This window comes from Crocodylus siamensis, chromosome 2 (assembly GCF_052110815.1).
Source record: "Crocodylus siamensis isolate JL-2025a chromosome 2, ASM5211081v1, whole genome shotgun sequence".
In the NCBI taxonomy this organism is placed as follows: Eukaryota; Metazoa; Chordata; order Crocodylia; family Crocodylidae; genus Crocodylus; species Crocodylus siamensis.
Genome location: NC_143396.1, coordinates 120,604,567 through 120,624,956, shown reverse-complemented (window position 1 = coordinate 120,624,956; position 20,390 = coordinate 120,604,567). Strand labels below are relative to the sequence as shown.

Genomic DNA, 20,390 nt, shown 5'->3' with positions numbered 1-20,390 from the left:
TCAGCAGGGCTGAAGCTTGTCTTCACTTGTAGTCACAGCAGATCTGAAGTGATTTCAGTCTGGTGTCAGACACTTTCATGACTGATTCTTGTGTGCTCGTGTGCCTCTGTATGCATGCATGCGTGTATGTGGCTCTGATTTCGAACATGTATGCGCGGTGCTGAATTATGGGTGCTGCAGAGGCTGGAACGGCACTGTGACCTATCACAGCGTGCTGGCGGAGGAGGAGTGGATTACACTGGGAAGTTGTGGCTTGCAGCCAGCGCCCTTGCGAAAAAAATAGATTACCTGGATATCCGTGAGGTGGAAACTGATTCCTTGGAGCTGGTGTTTCCTTCTCCAAAATGGCTCACGCTGCTGCTTCCATTAAAAAAGTTCGGGAGGCCGAACTCGATGAGAGAGAAAGAAATCTTGAGAAGGAGAGGAAAAAGCAGCGGAAAATCCCTAGGGAACGGGTAGATCGGAAACGCAAGGTATGAGGAAAATCTCCCACCCTACACCCTTCCCTTTTTGCATAGGGCATGTGCATAGGTGTCCACAGCAGTCCTTGCGATGCTGTCACCTTCATTCTTTTCCTTGCTCTTGTTCCATTTCCCCTGTGTGCATCCCTTCGCATCATTTCTGTGCTCATACTGTACCTAGCTTCGCTGCAGTGAGCTGAAAGTGCTCCCAGACATGGCAGCCCATAGCCACATAGATACATGCAAATAAAGATGGCCAGGGGCACTAATATTCCTTTCTGTCCTTCATCCCTGAAAGGGGGAAAGACCAGTTTATCATTCAGGAACCAGGTGTTTCATACCTCCAGCTGCTCAGAAGCAGTTGCTGGGGAGGGAAGGGGGCTGGCTGTGCACTTTGCAGTAAGAAGCTATGTTTTGTGCTTTGCAGTATTGTTTTCCTTCCTCCTCTGTTCCATTTCAGTCTTTTCTCTCAAATCACTAATATGCAGCATTTTCATCAAAGCTGCTACCTGGAGACGCCTGTTCTAGTGCTAGATCTGTAGCTTGGGTGGTTATTCAGTCAGGCATCAGTAACTGATACCATGTTTCAAGCTGCAGTTCAGTGTATTTACACTGTATACTGCAGGTGATTTTTTTTCCTCTGTTTTTTTTTAGCTCTGGTTTGAAACATAAGTCTGCAATCTTTCTTTTTCTCTCTCACTGCTGCCAGTGATTCTTGATTCTCTACGGGAGACAGCCTTAGTTGCTTATATATTTGATTTTAGATGGTCTCTTTGCATTCATAATGAATTGCTTACTGTTCTTTTGCATTGAAAATGAGGAACTAGGTTCAGTTGGTAGCTTTTAAAAAGCAGAACCAAAACAGAAGAAAAGATGCATGTAAATTACATATTTGCCAGATCGTTATATAGTTTCCAAAAATGACACACATATTTTATCAAAGTATGGAAAAATAACAGGAACCATGGTTTGTACACTTGAACTTGCTGCACTTAAAGATATGTATAAGACTAGATTGCATTGGGGAAAAGTCCGCTCTCACTCAGGCATTCGTTTCTTTTTCTACTACATCAGAAATCTCTAGATTTTTATGTTCAGTAACTCACTTGCTGACACTGCCCTTTGATCCATTCTCAACAAATTGCTTACTGTACAGTAATCAGGCAGGATCATTTCTTTCTCTTTGCACTGTGCACATAGTCTGTCTCTCTAACCAGAAGTCTGCCTGTAAAAAAAAGTGAAAGAGCAGGATCCAGCAATGCAGCATTTTGATGTACGGATCCTTTTACCAAACCCACCTCTTCTTTTGGCCTATAGAATAACTTTGGAATTCATCTTATTTCTAGATTACATGTTGTGGAATGAATGTTTCAGGCTGTATGCATTAAAATAAATAAAATTACTTGTTTATAAGGCTGCTTGATACCAGTGGACCACTCTGGTATAGCCTCCTGTACTTTTAAAAGGCTTTGTTTACAGAGTACATTAAGGTGCATCAAAATTCCCCCTATCAGAATAATAATGTAATTTCTAATAGTGCTTGCCTGCCTGGAGTGGAGCTGCCTGGGACAGATTGTGATTACTGTACTAATCCCTTAAATGGGACACTGCAGCATAAGATAGTTTTTAGGATTACATTTTTGACCACAGCATTCTCTGTAAAATAGTCTGCTTTCTTTACAGCCTGTGTTTGTCCTTGCTGGAGGGCCTTTTGTGTATGCCTAACACCCTTACTCCCCATTTCCCTCCCCAAATACTTGATGTGGCAACAGATCAGTTGTTTTTATTAATTTGTCTTTCAGTTGTCTTTTACTTTGTTAGTTTTTCCTGTTCTGTAAATTAGCTTATTTCAAATGCAATGACCTTATGGAAAGCTGGGCAGAATTAATGCTGTATACCTCTTGGTATCTCATTTCCGGGAGGACTGAACAGCCTTGATTGGAACCAGACAGACTCAGGGCGTGCACATATCAGTGATATGGTAATGCAGGTGCTTCATCTAATTTTCATGTCTAGGAAGCCCCAGTCAGTCACAGCTTGAAAAATATACACTATTGTTCATTTTTGTTCCTTTTTAGTATTCAGCCACAGACCTCCCTCCTGCCTCTTTTTCACTGCAGCTGCACACTCACTGTTACGTAAATAGCCGCTTTGGTTGCACAACAAACTTGTTTTCAAGTAGGATGGGTGTGGCTTCGATTAACATCATTCTTTATTTCCTGCTGTTTTTGTACGAGATGAATATCAGCCAAAGCGTGCTGGGCTATATGTATGTATGACGCTGGGAGCAATGCATTGTATAGAACAGATTTTTTCTTTTCTGTTCTAACTGAGGATGGCATAAAAATCTCTCCAGTGCAAAGTAGTGACCATTTCTTGGTATGTACTGAGCCCACTCCTTTTGTTGGAGGCTGTTGACACATAGTGGGTTTGGGCTAATAGAGACTAAAATTAGAGATGTACATCAGGGTCTGGGAGAGCATCTGTTCACCAAGGCCCCCTCAGGGGAGGACAAGAAACAACGGGCACAAGCTGATTGAAGATCGCTTCAGACTGGCCATGAGGAAAAACTTCTTTATAAGTTGAGTGCCAAAGGTTTGGAACAGGCTTCCCCCAGAGGCGGTATAGTTACGCACCCCAGCAATCTTCAAAAAGTATCTTGATGCCCACCTTGCTGGGGTCATCTGGCCCTAGTAATCTTGCCTGCACATGTGTAGGGGGGCTGGATCCAATGAGCTGTAAAGTCCCTTCCACCCTCTAACAACTATGAAACTATGAAATGAATGTTGCTCAGTTGTGTGGAGAAGCAGTGAGTGTGTGATTGTGGGAATAAAAGGTATTGGAGACTGTCTTGCAAATATTCCCTTTGAAGGCATGTCATATGCTATGTGTATGAGCTAGCCCTATGCCAGTAGTGAGACGGAGCTTTCCCTGTGACCCTGAAGCTCCCAGTTTTCCAAAAGGACAGAGTCTGGTCCATTAGCTTAGCTCTCAGCTTCAACTGGTATGTTGGTGTTTCATTGCTACCCTCTCTGCCTCTGGGATGTTGCAGGTGTGTTCTTTGCTGCATTGCTTCTTCCTTCCCTGGCTTCAGTGTTTTGATTTTGGTTTGCATCCTGCTCCCTGTCTTGTATGCTGGCCACAGCTGCAGCTCCTAGGTTTCTGAAGTGATAACCAGCTGAAATTGGCATAAATCTTCTCAGTCTTATTGCTGTTTAGAAGGTTCTGAATAACAGGAGTGAAATAAACCAGAATCTTCTTAATTTCACTAGTGCTGCTCAGTAGAATTCTGGCCAATACAGGTGCCGGAGACGGCTGTCCGTAGCCTTAGAAAGATGTCACTGCATCAGTCTACCCTGTTCTTGTGGTGCAGTTATTTGCAGATCACCTTCATAGCCACTAGACTAGAAATCTAATTTTGATTAAATGGAAAGGTATTATTGTTTAGGAGCTGATGGATTAACCCTCATCTTCACTAATAGCCTACTTGAAAGCAATGAATACATTTTTTTTTTCCTTCCATGATCTACTCTTCTGCAGTCTGCTTATCAGTTTGGGGCCTTTCTCTCCTTTAATTGATAATCATTTCACACCAATTTAGCTTCTCTAGTGTAATGGGGAGGAGTTTCATAGTCTTTGTCAGGATCTTTCTGTATGCAAAAAGAGGTGAGTCAGTTCTGCTCTCCTTGCAGCCAAATGGGAATATTTCAGTTTTATTTAAGTGAAAAATAATTTTTAAAAAGGTGTGTGCACAGATGTGCACATGCATGCGCACACGCACACAGGAGCAACAACATGACAGAATTAATATTTATTCTGGGTTCTTGTGTGCTGAAAAGACTAAAACTGAGTTCAGATGACATAAATGGGTATATACAAATATTTGTATTAACAAAGCTGAAAAATGACTAATCACTTCATAGCAGTGTTTGCAGTAGATAGGGTCCAGGTCTTCCTGCTTCACCACAACTTTGCCACATAGGTGAATATGATTCCCGTTTTACAGAAGGAGAGAATGAAAACCAGAACAATTGCCTGATGGTCATAGGAATCAGTGGCAAAGCTGAAACTACAATCTTCCCAGCCCTTGGAAGCAGCCATTGTATAACACTTACCCTTGTCCATTCAAACTTCCTATTTTCCTGTATTCCAAGTAAGTATAGGGGCTTTTTGGTTTAGCTGGTTTTTTTGTTACTTGAAATATTTTTCTTGCTGCCAAATAATAGCAAAATAAAAGAGTTCATATTCTACATGATCCACAAACATGACTGATCACTTTTACGACTTCTAGTGTCACTGACAAGGACAGATGGTAATTCAGTCCTGGCTGTGTTACTACTGAGGAAGCACTTAACTTGCATTTAAAAATGCACCCATCAAACAGAAAGCTATGGCATAGTAGTTCTGTTTACTTAAGATAGCTTTGCCAAACTATCCAAATGTCAACAGTACAACACCTAGCTCTATCAGTCCAAGAAAGGAAAGGGAAAGAGCAAAACATCTGTCACCTCTTTCAATATCCTGAAGGCTCTTAAAGCTTTCATTGGACTTTGGCTATTAGCTAATATGCACAGAAGGATGGATAGAGGGAGAAACAAAGCTCTATAGCTGTCAGCAAACTTCAGATTTGCAGGGGGAGCAGAATTTAGTACTATTTTATCTTCTCATTCTTTGCCTTCCCTCAAGAGAAGGAGTATTGAATATGCTTTTCCTTTAGTAATGTCATAGAATGGTACAGTTTTAATGGGACAAACTTCAGGAAGAAATCATGTCAGGAAAAATTGTCTTCTTTTTTAATGTTTGACTCATGAAATCATGTAGAAAAACGGTACAGGGAATAGGCTACTCTTTATGGGATAAAGTTTTGTGATGTGTTTTCTGGGCCTATAAGAATGTTGGTCTTGGAAAAGGCAACAAAGGAGGCAGAGCAAGTTGGACACAATTAGTGAATGCCGTTGTATTCAAAATCAGAGCATAGTCTGGAGAGAAAGGAGCTTGAGGGAGTGAACTTTTCTTCTGGTCTCGGCTTATATAAGCCAAACTAATCCTTTCTGGTAAATAAGATGTAGTATTCTGTATGCTGTATTCATTTACTGTTTGTATTCGGCTATAAAAATTGAAGAATCTCCTACTATTTTACAAAAAACCCACCTTTTCCATAGCTCTGAACCTTTACAGACATCAGAGCCTATTGATTGACTCAGTTTGGACCAACATGTTAGAGTAGCATTGAGTTTTTGGTTAATTTTCCTTACATATAATTGTATCTTACGAGCTTCAGCATTTTGTTGATCATGACAACTTCCTTCCAGTTTTTAAAGGTTCAATGGCTTGCACAGCTCTAAGGAAAGTTTTTGGTATTTGATACCTGGTAGAAATAGTAGTAACTTTTATTGGGATGGTACTCATGTCTAAAGGCCCTTGAGATATAACTGGGCTTTAGTTAATGCACATTAAATCTAGTACCTCTGGATGTTTTTACACATGCTCCAGGTACTCTGTGCCTGGAGATACTAGATTTAATGTGCATTAACTAAAGCCCAGTTATGTCTTTAAGGGCCTTTAGTGCCCAGAGCATCTTATGCATCGCTACAAAATGGTGGGAGAGGTGGAAAATGCATCAGTACAAAATGGTGGAAGCACCTCCATCTCTTTTTTGAAGCACAGGGATGCTGATATTTGAGACATGGAGGCTGGCTGGAGCACGGTAATTACAGTGCATCAGAGCAGCCTCCTGGCTTGTATATAGGCAACCTTTATTGTGAGGTACAAGGAAAATGTGCAGTAGTGTATCTTAATGTGCATTAACTAAAGAACATTGTTTTTTAATTATGTTTTAATGCACATTTAAAAAGGCAGTGGGAACATCTACACATGTGCTTTAATGTGTATTAGCCTATTTTAATGTGTGTTAAGGCACATGTGTAGATGTGCCCACTGCCTATTTTAATGTGCATTAAAACATCACTAAAAAACCATGCTCTTTAGTTGGTGTGTATTAAGATAGGCTAAGGCACATTTTCCTAGTACCTCACAATGGAGGGTGCCTATACACAAGCTGGGAAGCTGCTGCAGTGCACTGTAATTACAGCGTGTCAGAGCAGACTCTATTAATGGAGTCTGCTGGAGCGTGGTAAATACCGTGCTCCAGACAGCCTCCATATCTCATGTATCAGCATTCCCACACTTCTAAATGGTGATGGGAGCACTTAACTAAAGATTGTTCAAAATATGGATGGAAGTTATGCTTGTCTTTTTACAGAATCTGATGAAGTGAGCAGAAATTCACAAAAGCTTATGTTCTATATTTATCTTAGTTTTATAAGATACATCTCTACCCTCCCTTCTGCCTGACTTCAGACTAACACTGCTAAGTAACTCTTCCAGCTAATTCTCAGGTCCCCTCTACCTCTTATAGGTATCATGAAAAACAAACAAACAAACAACAAAACCAGGTTAATTGCGCAATTACACTAGCCACACATGAAAAGTTCCTTTTTCTATGATGCACACTAAAAGCAGATTCTCAAAGAAAGTTGAAGATTGTATAATTTTCTTGTTCTCTTATGTTGTGTATGAAGATACAGAAAAGATTGTTGTTACCTTATCCCCTGATTCCATGTCATTTCTATAGTGTATAAGACTGTGTTGCTTTTTGGGATGATGTCGATGGAGGTTATATGTTTTTTGCTTACATTTCCAGATTAAGTGCTCACATTTGAACAATGGTCCTTTTCCTCCTACGGCTTGCCTTACTGCAAACAATTCATCATATTTAGCATAGAACTTCTGTTTTTAGCATGTAAACATATTGGTTGAGGTAGAGAGAAGACATCATATAATTTCTTTCCTTCTTGACAAAAATGAGCTTTTGGGCCTTGTTGTTACATTTAGGAGTAGATTGATTTTTGTTGTTGTATTTTCTAATTGCTTTGTCCTGAGACATGTTGTGAACATGTAACCAGGGGCAGAATGAGTGGGGGGCAGGGGGGGTTGCAGTGGTGCACTTGTACCCCTTTGATTCCTGGTCCACCCAGAATTTAAAACCAGTTGCCTGACAGTGGCAGAAGCATTTCTGTTCATGCAGCCAAAAACATTAATTAGGGTGTGGAAACATTCTCAGATAAATACCAGCTCAGATATGGAATTAACTTTCAGTGAAGTATTGGATGCAGTGTCAAGATGTTCAGGAAGGCTAGATTTTGTTTTATGAATCTGAAAGAGATGTACGTTTAATTCTAATAACCACAGGACTAAAGAAAAAACATCTTTTGATTATTTTTTTCCTAGTTTGTTGTGTTTTAATACATGATGTATGATATAGCAAATTAATGCATACCGCAATATAGTTATATTTGCTTTTGCTTTTGTTTTTGAACTGAATAGTATAGAAGTAGGCCCCTAGCATATTAATAACGTCTCTAGTTTCTTATTACCTGGAGAAAGCTCTATGTAATAGTGCACTGCACCATCTACACCATCCTTCCCCTCTCCCCCGCCCCGCCCCAAGTCAAAATCCTAGATCGGCCCATGTGTGTAACTTGCCCCGATTTTAGGGGCTCAGCACTTCTCAGGATTGTGTGCTTAATTTCTCATTCTGTCAGTGAGGTAGCTTGAGAATATTTTTCTTGTGTTACGTCTGCGATATGCAATAATTTACTAACCCACTGTTCTCGCAGTGAAATTCACACTGGGCAAAGGGCTATGCACTAGCCAAGCCTCATTAAAAGGAAAGAAGAAAACCTTGTGCTATATCAAAGTGAATTTATCCTAACAGTGCCACTCAGAACTTCTTTCTCAGGGAAGAAACTTGTTGACTTCAACTTGGGGTTTACTAATGAGGAGTACCAAATAGGGCTCTGAAATGCTTGCTTGAATACCTATTTAAGTTCTGTTTAGCCACCTGCAGAGGAAGAGTGTTACAATACTGCCAAATATTATTATTACTTTCTCATACATTTTTCCTTGAGAATTTCATACTGTATGTCACAATTATTAAACTGAGAACAAAACACCCAGCACAGGGAAATTGCAAAGGGCAGGAAATGTAGTTAAGACTGCTAATCTCCCGTTCTTTTGGCTCTGAGCAAGAAGGAATTAATTTTCAGTTCATCTTTGAATTTCTTGGACTTTATGCTGGTTTATAGTCCAACTATAATATTATTCAGATATTAAATGGTTATTTTTGAAAGTCAACATTCATTCTGTTCCCATAGGAATTTTTCAAGATGCATGTTATCTATCTAGGTGAGATATTGGTCTCGTGGGTAAAAATACTTTTATGCATCTTTTAAGTTTAATTCGTACATATCCATGTTTCTTCAGAGATGCAGTGCTAAATTTCCAGTAGACAGGAACAGTGTGTTGGTCATTCAGTAGTGTACCCTTGTAAAAACTGATTTTATCCCATATCTAATTTAAGTACCATGACTTAAATAAAACTGCATTGCTGTTGTTTGTAGAAATATAATGGTTTAGTGTTGATACAACAACTGAACAAATTATTCTGAAGACTGCAGGTTAAGGAGAATTTTTGTTCCGTCTCATGGTCATATTCCAATGCCAATATACAATTTTAGAAACTAACGCCAGTTAGTATTTGCAAAATAGCACTACAACAAGCTTAAAGATTAGGGGTATATCTCTACATGAGGGAAAAACCTAGTATCAATAATTAAGTGTTGTTTTCTTATGTAACAGAAACTTTCTCCTTGAAATATTTCCTTTACTCTTTTTACAGTGACAATTTAAGACATGTTCCAAAATAGAAGCCTGAGCCCATTGTCTTTACTCGGAGAAGATTCCCATGACGTCAATGGGAGTTATCCGTAGAAAGACTGCAAGCTTAGTCCCATAATATCGTACCACTAGCTTCCTAGAAAAAGGTTTTTTCCCCTTTGATTGTGAAAATATTTTAGTCCACGTACCTTTTTCCTTCCTAAAAATGCCTAACATATTGTTTAATTCCTGAATTTTTTTTTTTAACATTTTAACATTTTAATTTGCTTTTGTTACTAGCTGAACACCAAGTTGTCTGAGCTGTTTTTTTAAATTAATTTTTTATAGTTTTATTCTGAGGGACCCTTAGAGTTGACTGAATGATTCACAGTGCATAACATACTTGACTTATTTAGGTTTCCTTCCTGCTGACGAAAATACCACCTCAGCTTATGTTTTTTTCAAAGTGTATTTGTTTCTTGCAGTTCTTTTTAATAATTCTTGGTTTGTGGATTGATTGTGGCCTTTTAGGCATGTCATTCTAAACATTAGTAAGATTTGGTTGGGTTTGTGACATTATTGAATTCTGTTCTTGGGTGCATACAACTCCAGAAATCTGGACTTTCATGAGAATGTGTACAACTTGCAAGTTCAAATATCACTTTCTTAAAATATTTTTAGTTTCTGTCTCAAATCATTTGGTCTAGGACTTAATTCAATGACCAAACACACTACTGATACAGGAGCAGCTCCTAAGCTTGTTTTCACTGTTGTAAATGCACAAAACTAAATTCTCTTGGAGAGAAAAATAAAGGACATAAAGGCATCTGGTTTCATATCAATAGAGGACAGAGGACAACCGGACTGTCCTCTATGATGGCCACATTGGGAAAAGTCAGGGCTTGTGGGGGGGTGGGAGGGGTGGTGTCGAACCTATGCAGCACAGTACAGTACTTTGTCTGTGAGGGATTTCCCTGGGTGGGCCTGCAAGCACAGAGGGGGGATCTCCCGTGGGGTCCCGCCACTCTGCATGTCTAAGAAAATCCCCCTGCAGAAGGATTGCCCCTGCATACCTGCAAAGGTAGAGGGGGAACCTGTGTTTGAGTCCTCCTTTTCACCTCCTCCCTTCTTCCCCCTCCCCACACATTTGCGGATGTGTGGGAGAAAGTCCTTTGCGGAGGGATTTTCCCACATGCAGACCTGCAAATACAGAGGGAGGAATCCCTACTTGAGCCTTTCTTTCCCCCTGCCCAGCCCTTGCAGGCATGCATAAGAAAATCTCCTGCAGAGGGATTTCCTTGTTTGCATCTGCAAATGCAGAGTGGGAAGTGTGAGGTTCCTCCTCTTTCTTACAGATGCACATGGGAAATCCCATGGAGAAGTCCCTGTAGAGAGATTTCCCTATGCACATCTCTGCAAGGCAGCAGAGGGGCGGAGCTTGGGGAAGTCCCCTGCAGGAGATTCTCCCGCTCCCCACTGGGAAAGGCTGCAGCTACTGGGGGTGTCAGAGATGTCCCTGAAGTGCAGTTATCTCAGCACAGCTGATTACACTTCACCAGAGATGTTTGTTTTTAGCCTTAATCTCCACCCTGCTCCCTGTAAAACTGTTAATGTATCTACATCTGTAATGTGCTTTCATTTTAGTCTTGAGACTAAGACTCAAAGGGCTGCAGCAAGGAATATGACTACCCCATGTTTTACACTAACGGTATTCAGCGTGGTACCGAGATGAGAGGCCTCAGTGCACTAAGGCTCTGTTTATACAGCCTCTGGAGTGAGCCCAGGAACATGAGCAAGAGATCAGTTTTGCCTGCTCCAGTTGCACAAACCAGGCAGTGCATGTTCACTGTTTCCCTGTGTCTGGGAAGCTTGAGCATGATGCTGGAATATGATTCAGGGCCATTCAGGTGTGTTCCCAAGCTATTTACATTGCCTAATTTTTGTAATTGCTTATTGCAGAGTAGCCAGATGTTATCTCTTGGTTGTGTTACTGGGCTCCCTCCAGAAACCATCCTGATATCTCCCTAAACACCATAAAGATTAGGGACTGGTGCTTACAGTCTGTGTATATTAAATGTTAACTACTGGCTGAAAACAAAGGTTGTAATGCACATGTTTTCTTAGTTACCTTATCATGTATCTCCTTGTCAACGGTAATGGAAAGTTTATCTTGTTGACCTTTTTCTATGGTAGAATGTTAACTTGCTTTGAAGAGAAGAGCTAGAGTATACACAAAGCTAGTAAATATACAATATGTGCCATTCTTCTGTACAGGGGGAAAATCTGCTAAATATCTGTATTTTATGCATCTAAGGCACGATAGAACGGTACTCAGCATGCCAGTGCAAGCTCAACAGAGTTTGTATGTGCAGCTTACCAGAGGGTCTGCCTGTTGTGCATCAGACTCCTAAGCCATTCAAGCTGTGGTAGTTCCCAGTAACCTCCCAAAGGTGCAATCCCCATGGTCTCCTGAGACTGATGGCTGCCAATGAATGATACATCTGAGGACTAATTTTATTTAAGGTGTTGTTCAGGATCCTTTCCATGAATAAAACTCTTGCTTGAAGGTAATTGGGGTGAGGGGGGGATCACAATACAATCTTATTTACCTCCCCTTATGGCTTTCCGTGACATTTGAAGTCACTAACATAGAAGGTATGATGGGATGTATAAAAATCAAGAGGGGCATAGACATCCTGGAAGTGGATATAACCAAGGGATGGTCTTACATCAGGTACCATTTTGGCTCTTGAAATTGGAAAGACTTCAGGGTAGCCTAATGGTCACCTAAAGGCCTAGGGCCTTTAAGGTCCCGGTTACATATATGTAAAGCTGGGATATCTCTGCTGAGTCAGTTTAGTTGCTATGGATTCACACATCAGACTATAATTTAAATACTGATCCATGTGAAGTAGCCTCCAGGAGCATCTTGTGCAATTGTAAACTATAGAATCATAGAAAAATAAGGGTGGAAGAAACCTCATGAATTCATCTAGTCCAACCCCTTGCTGACTGCAGAAATATCTCTGTGTAAACTGTCCCATAAACATAGTAGCACCTGAGTCCTAAAGTAAATAAAACCAACTATCTAAAATGAAATGTAGGCCATACTATAAGGTCAAACAGTCCTTCTGAGGCTAATCTATAAAGAAGTACAATAAAAAAGAAAGCCAGAACAGTACAGGCAGATAGAACAGATCAAGGGGAAACTGCCTCAAGGTACAAGAAAACACACCACATAATGTGACACAAGAGGAGTATGACTTACAGGAATAAAGGTGGTACTGATATGCATTAAATAGAAAAGGAGCCTATCATCAGATTCATTAAAAAAGAGAAAGAATAGTATAACACAGGAAAAGCTGGTAGGAGCACAAATTTGTTACGCAAATAGAAAATGGGAAAAAAATATTGCACTTTCATCAAGGGCTTTTTCCTCGCTCTCTTTCTGTTATATTCTGTCTGTCCATCATATCTTTCATACTGTAAGCTCTTTGTGGTAAGGGAGACTCTAGATAATATGTAGTGCAAGGGACTTAGAGTACTGGTTGCAGCTGAGGACAGTGGTTCTCAACCTCTTTGACTCAAGGCACCTCTTGTTAGATTCAAAGCTCCTCTCAGAAAATGCCAGCTCTTCATTTTCACTCATTTTTTGACTACAGAAAAATAATAGAACAATTCCTTGGTTGTAAAGAGCTCAGAAAGGTCACAACAAGTCAGAATGTTTTTAACCCTATGGATTCCTCTTTGAAATCTCTGGGTTTATCGTGAGAAACTTGTTTGTGCACCTAACAATGCTAAAAACATATGGCATTCTATGGCACCTTGAAAAGATCTCAAGGGACCCAAGGGTTTCCTGGTTTAGTATCACTGCTTTAGGTGGTACTAGCATATAAAGAATTCACAGATTCACAGATCTACAGAAGTTTAGGGCTGGAAGGGACCTCATGAGACCATCGGGCCCAGCTCTCTCTGCTCTGGGCAGGAAAGACTGCTGGGGTGAAATAACCCCAGCCAGGTGTGCATCCAGTCTCCTTTTGAAGATCTCCAGAGTCAGTGCATGCACCACCCCTGCTGGGAGTCTGTTTGAGTCTAGTCATGTGAACCATGAAGAAGTTTTCCCTTGTATCCAGTCTGAAACTTTCCTCTAAGAGTTTATGACCATTGCTCCTGGTTTTCCCCTAGGGTGCTTTGGTGAATAGTTGTTTGCCTGTCCCAGATGCCTTCCTCTGATATATTTGTAAGCTGCCACCAAATCCCCACAAAGTCTTCTCTTTTCTAGGCTGAACAGTCCCATATTGGTCAGCCTTTCCTCGCATGGCTTGTTCTTTAGGCTTCAAGTGTGGCTCTTCTCTGGACAATCTCAAGCCTCTCCACAACTTTCCTGAAGTGTGGCACCCAGAAATGGATGCAGTACTCCAGCTGTGGCCTCACCAATGCCATGAAGTCACTAACAGAAACTTGTTTGTACACCTAACCAATTTATTGTTTGTATACCTAACCAAAATAAATATTATGTAAATACTGGTTTATAGGTTTAATTGCAGTAGTTATTTATCTCATATAAGATATAAGATGAATAACTACTGCAGCTAATATATATATATAAGTGTATACCTAATATTTACTTTTTTATTGGACTTCCTTATAGATTAGCCTCAGAAGGACTGTTTGACCTTATAGTATGGCCTACATTTCATTTTAGATAGTTGGTTTTATTTACTTTAGGACTCAGGTGCTACTATGTTTATGGTTTTGGTGAATAGTTGTTATTTCTTAGTTGTTATTCCTTACAACTTCCTTAGTTTTGCTTGCAATGCATCAGTTATAGGCCAAAAGTCTCTGTTTCAAGAAGTTCAGTGCATAGCCATATAACTCAAGGTTAGCAGGCATCTCTGATTCTGGGCACAACAAAACACACACACACACACACACACACACACACACACATTAGCTGCAGTAGTTATTCATCTCATATCTTATATCTTATATAAGATGAATAACTACTGCAATTAAACCTATAAACCAGTATTTACATAAAGAGTCCGAGCTGAAGGAAAATGAGGAAAGTGTGAGTATCCAGGTGAGGAAGGATTTTTGCAGATTTTACATTTTCTTTAGTAACAAAAATGCTTCTTTATGCTTTGTTAAATATGATTATTTAAATAAAGCTGGCAATAAAGCTCGAAATTCTTTTGGAAAATCTTATCCATTTTTTTAATAGAATATTTTTTACAAAAAGTCTTTTTGAAAGGCTATGGATGTTTTGATGGTTTAAAAAGGAAAATTAACATTTACATATTTTGTGGGTGTTATTTCATTTTCTCCATGCTTTCTCCCCTGTTTTCTAGCAAAATAGAAAAATAGAAATGGGGGCACATGGAGGAGGGAAAGAAACAGGGAAGAGGAGGGGGGAAAAGAAAAGGTGAGGACAGAAAACTGAAAAAAGAAAAGTTTCTATAATAGGATTGTAGGAAAGTAGGGCTGGAACAGACCTCAGGAAGTCATTTAGTTCAGCCCCCTGCTCAAAGCAGGATCATCCCTGACTAAACTGCTTGTCTATCCTGCTCTTGAAAATTTCCAGGGATAGAGATCCCACAGCTTCTCTAAGTAGCCTGTTCCAGTGGTTGACCACTCTCATAGTCAGAAAGTTCTTACTATTCTTCACATTCTTCTTGGTACCAAAGTCATTTGGACTAAGGATAAAAATTACACATAAACTGGTATAAGTGATCAGAAACCAGTTCCAATCTGTAACACAGCAGAAGTTCAGTGCGCATAAACTGCTTTCAAAATGACCCAAACTGGTTTACGATAAACCTGGGTGGATGCGGTATTAGACTTAACTGATTTAGTTTAAATTGGTTTATTGAACTTTTGTTCCAGATTCCCCCCAGAAACAAGTTAATTTACAGTCCCCTAGCATCCCAGGATGCTTTGCACCTCTCCCACAAGCTCCCACCCCCCATAGGGTGGGTTGACTTGCCTTGGCCAAAGCTGTCTGCTCCAGCCAAGCAGGGAGGCATGCTCTGCACACATCCCCCACTCCCTACCCCCCCAGCTTCTGGTCTGGGCCCCTGCAGGCATGTGGCTGCATTTATGGAATCAAAAGTGAGTGTCTGTTCACTTGCTTATTTGTTCAATGTATGCTGCTTAGACTAACCTGCAAAGATTGATTTGATTCAGCCTGGGCTTTTTCACTTGTCTGTATTTAGACTTGGAGATTACCTAGTAAGAAAAGGGTTACAGGAACAGACCCTAAACAAAGTATTGTGCTTCATATTTAACAAAGCATAAAGAAACATTTTTGTTACTAAAGAACCAAATCTGCAAAAACTCTTCCTCACCTGGGTACTCACATTTTGCTTCAGCTCAGACTCTTTATGTGAATAGTGGCTTATAAATTTAATTCCTTAGCTGCAGTAGTTATATATTTTTCCACTCTTTATATAATATGGTCATCCCTCCTTTTGGAATCTTAATACCTATTATCATATTGTAAATATGGCTCACTGTAATGTTACAGTACACATCCATAATTAAGGTTTGGTGAGAGGCTCAAAATATATTTTGGGTAGCCCAATAAAGGTTAAAGCACTAGTCAACTTCAGTAGCATTAAGTAACCCAAATGAAAAACCTTCCTGTTTTATCCTAGGTTTAATAATTCAGGCCTATTTTTCATTATTTATTATTTCTTCTTAATTATTTAGTGTTTCTGGCTAAAACCATCCCAGGATGTCACATAAAGACATGTCACTGCTTGAAGCCGTTGAAGCTGACAATGCAACAAAGGATTTGAATGGATAAAGGGCGAAGTTACACTGTCCAATTCAAGCCCAGTTTTAATCAGAAACATTTAGGCTTTGTACAGCTTACATGCTGTTGCTACCTATTGTACTGTGATTACTGAAACAATTGTACTGGGGAGAGTAAAATAACTGAACAATGGTGTTAGGTAGAGTGGAAAGACTAGAAGAACTGAGAGTATTTGATATAATCAGAGACAAATGCTATCATAGATAATGATCACAAATTATCAGTCACCAGAGCCCAAAGTTTTGATTGGCTGATTGAGCATAGTGTTTGCTCAGCAAACATTTTCCATCTTCTGCTGGTGAAGATGGTGCCGGCCACTGTTAGAAACAGGATACTGAAACCAGAACCCATTGGTCTATCATAGTACAATAGCTATTTTTGCACTTACTTTCTAATTGCAAGGTCATTTTAAGATCACTGTTGGTGTTCAAGTACTGGGAGATAGAGCTCTATTCCTCTTATAAAGAATGCCTATGTCAATGTCTGTTATGTAGTTCCATTACAAATATATATGTGCTAATAAATTTTAGACATTTCTGAGCTGCGGGAACATTATGTGACATGCAAAGTTGAAAGGTACCTTATTTAGAGTGAGCTAGGCTGGGAGTGTTCTAACAATCCCTGCTGTAGGTGCATCAATAATTCAGAAAAATCCCAAACACTCACGTGAGTTGAGTCTGAGAACCTAGAAATAATTGACATGCCAAGCTGAAGAATGCAAGGAAGACTTGCTGGTTTTAATGGTTTAAGCATTTTCAGCTGTCTGATTAAGACAAAAAAAGGTAAATTGGATACGAGGGAAAAAATTAAGTTACCCAGCATTCTCCCTAGCAGTGGCAAGTGGTATGTAAATGACTTAGCATTTTGCCTGACTAATGTATGCAGGCTCCATAGCAACAAGCTCAAATGTGCAATCCAGCCTTATTACACCTACAGTGATTTTTCTTAGTAAGCCAGCATTTACTGACTGCTGCTTTCCCATGATACCTATTCTACGTAGCCTGTCAGCCTTGGTAAACGGTGACTTTACAGAATCACCACTGTCCCAGAACTGGCTTTTAGGAGCACAAGAAGAGAATAAAATACAATCCTGGAGTTACCTTTGGCTGTCCCAGATTATTAGCAAGGGAAGACAGAACCTGTTGCACTGTCCAAAATGTAGACAAAATCTTTGGGTATGTTGCTACCCTTGTAATAGTTTATACCTAAAACCTTTTAGCTGTGACAGGTGCTAGCTATGCCTGCTTCCCTGGAGTGGTTCCTGGTTGTAGCCCCAGGAAAGGACCCTAAATACTTTTTCATTATAGAGAGCTCGTTCCAGAACTGTGCTCTGCATGATGGTGTCAGAGATTGATTAAACTCGAAGAATCCCCACTCTTAGCTATGGCTGCCTATACATGTGCTTGGAGGTGGAGGGGAGGGGAGCATTTTAATTAGAAAGGTTCCCATACAACCACTCTAAAACAGTTAACTGTCACATGTATTAAGTCCTCCATGTTTCAAAATGGCTGTGGGGGCACTTTCACTCAAGCTCATTCGACAAGGTTTAGTTAAAGTGCCCCTCAGGCCATTTTGAAATAGGGTTGGGCTTCAAACATGTGACAGTGAGGAGACGCTCAGTACTTTAATTAGAACACGATTGAGTATGTCTATAGGCAGCCTATCAGTCCAGTCTTGATTACAAAACACGAAACTTTATTGTAATCAGTCAGTACCTATCTACAGTTTATCTTCCCCTGATGGACTACTGGACAAACATTTTCCAGAGTGAATGATCTCACTGGTAGGACACCTTGGTGGGGAAAGATTCTTGAGTATTTAAGGTTCTACTTAGATCTACCAGTTAACCATGCCTACATCTGGCATGATGTAGGCCCACTGATTTCAGTGGGATTCCGCTGATTTATACCAGACATGGGCCTTTTCAAATAACGTTTGTTGGTTAATTACACCCACAGACACAGGATTCTAAGGAAAGGAGTGCTGAATGTGTCCTTTTCACAGTAGTATATTTAATAACCACATTGAAAGGGAAGAGAAAAGCAGTAAGTTATGGAGAGAAGCAATTTATTACTTCTGTTTGTGAATATGTAAGAAAGAGGGCAAATTACCACCATGTTTTTGTTTAGGCTTAATTTACTCATTTTTGTAACTTATTTGTGGAAAACATAGCAGTAAAATGTTCCTTTTGTTTTAGCAGTACTTGATTTCTGCAGCAATAAGCCATGGTTATCTTGTAGCATCTAATCACTGGCAAGTCCTAGTAATCATCATCATTTTAGAAGTCTGGGATGTAGGATGAGGTCATTGATCACTTTGAAATGCTTCTTGCCAAACCAAGTTTAATATGCAAACATAATGTCACAAGACCACAACACTTGAGAGGAACAATTCTGCTTTTAGAACTGATTGTGGATTTAATAAAATGTAAGATTATAGTCAGGAGAATGTGTCTGTTTAAATGGTGATCAAGGTAGGAAATAGATAAATAGAAATATAGTGTGAAATCTTGAACTCATTCAAGCCCATGAAAGTTGCATGGTTAAGGGACACTTATGTTCCTCAGGCCCGAGTCTGCTTTTGTTCAAATTCTTGATTATACAGGATCAAGATTTTCATTCAAACTGGTTGAAAGATGAAGATAACTAACTTCAAGTTTCATAAGAAGCTTGCATTATTATCATGTTTAGCATTCTATGCTGTCATCATGCTTTAAAAATACTGGCTCTCAAAACATTTGTTGGTAGGTAAATACTAACTCCACCTTTACAGAGGGAAAATTGAGGTTCAGAGATCAGCTTACCTACAACAGCGAAATAGAATCTGTTAGAAATTGCTACAACTTTTAAATCCCCATATTCAGCTTATTTGACCATACTACTATATAGGAATGAAAACAGCTTAACAGATTTTGTAATGAGAAATACCATGAAATAAATGTTGCTTTTAGGACCTGCTCCTACAGAAGTTTCCTTAGCCAAGTCATACTTTTGCCAATAGTCCCTTTGAAGTCACTGCTGCTACTTGCCTGAATTAGTTTTGCAAGAATGGTGCCATTTATGCAAATGATTCATTTACATGCTTAAGTAATACGGTTAGCATGGCAAGTAATTGGCAGGGGAAGAAAGATATTGAAAATTATAGGTGAAACAGGGGAGAGGAATGCAGGTGAGAGGGAGCCAAGGGGCATATAGGCAAAGGAAAACTCTTTCCAATCTCCGGAGGTTCAGATACACTAGGAATTTAATGCCATTAATAATTGAATGCTTGTGTCAGTATTTGCACAGAAACCTAATATACTTTGAACCCCTTGAAGATAAATTTTACATATTCTTCCTGCACCTTTATTTTTAAACTATAATTGCTGCCATCCTATTAGATTCCATCACACATCTCTCCTTTATAAAATTTGCTTAAATATAAACGTTAGACCGGCGGTTTCAAAGATATGGGCCACAGCCTTATCATCCAGCCGACTGTGCCTACCTGTAGATCTTGGATTGGACCTGCGTATCACATGAAGTGCATGCTAGACCTTCCCTGTGCACAGCACGTGGCACACTGATCCAATGACATGCAGGGCTGGATCCAGAATGTGCTCCGTGCAACATGGGGGGCTGGTTCCGGCACATACGCAGAATGCAGGGACAGATCTGGCTTGCACATGGCATGCAAAACACAGGGCCATCCCATGGCCCACTGAGCTTGAGGAGTTTGATACCCCTGTATTAAACTATTCAGCCATGTGGCTATATTATAACAGATTTCTGATGGTTTTTATTATATTTTGCATTGTACTTCGGAAATGTTAGCCTACTGAGCGTTTTAGTTTACAGACTCCTTGTTTCTACAGCTGTGTGCTGCGATTGTTTATTTGGTATATTTTCACCTTCTTAACTCCAGAGGCAAGGCCTTCTACCGTTCAATTCCATGGGTGTGCTCATATGCATAAACTTTTTGCCAAATGGTTTTCTAAAGAAAGTTATTTCCTGATCAGTGTGATAATTTTTTTTTTTTTTCAAAATTAATTTCTTTCAAAAGAGGGAGACAAAATAAGAGACTCAGCAGAAGTTACCATTTCTTAAGCACCTTTCTAGGGCATGCATAGCTTTGCTGAGAAAAACTGTTCGCAGATAAACTAAAAACTAAGAAACCTTCCCCCGATAAGGAATCCAATAAATTATGACATCCTAATTGATCACTCATTGACGAGATTGAAAAACCAGCCACACTAGATATGCAGAGCCTATGGTGTATAGGTAAATGTCTTGGCACAGGCAGTGATTCTATAGGAAATGCTATTTGGGGGACAAGCAACAAAATTACCTTAATATGAGTAATTTTAAATTATTATTTTTTGCAAATGTATCGGTCAATTCTTTCCAATAAAACAC

General features: G+C 39.7%; 1 protein-coding gene across 1 annotated transcript in view; it reads left to right on the top strand.

The window, feature by feature from the left end:
• The first annotated feature begins 344 nt into the window (after nucleotides 1-344).
• ANK2 (ankyrin 2) overlaps nucleotides 345-20,390 on the top strand; it is a 327,832-nt gene continuing 307,786 nt past the window's right edge. Inside the window, exon 1 of the mRNA XM_090036674.1 lies at nucleotides 345-473. Coding sequence (XP_089892800.1) covers nucleotides 345-473 — 129 coding nt within the window. The remainder of the gene's footprint in view (nucleotides 474-20,390) is intronic.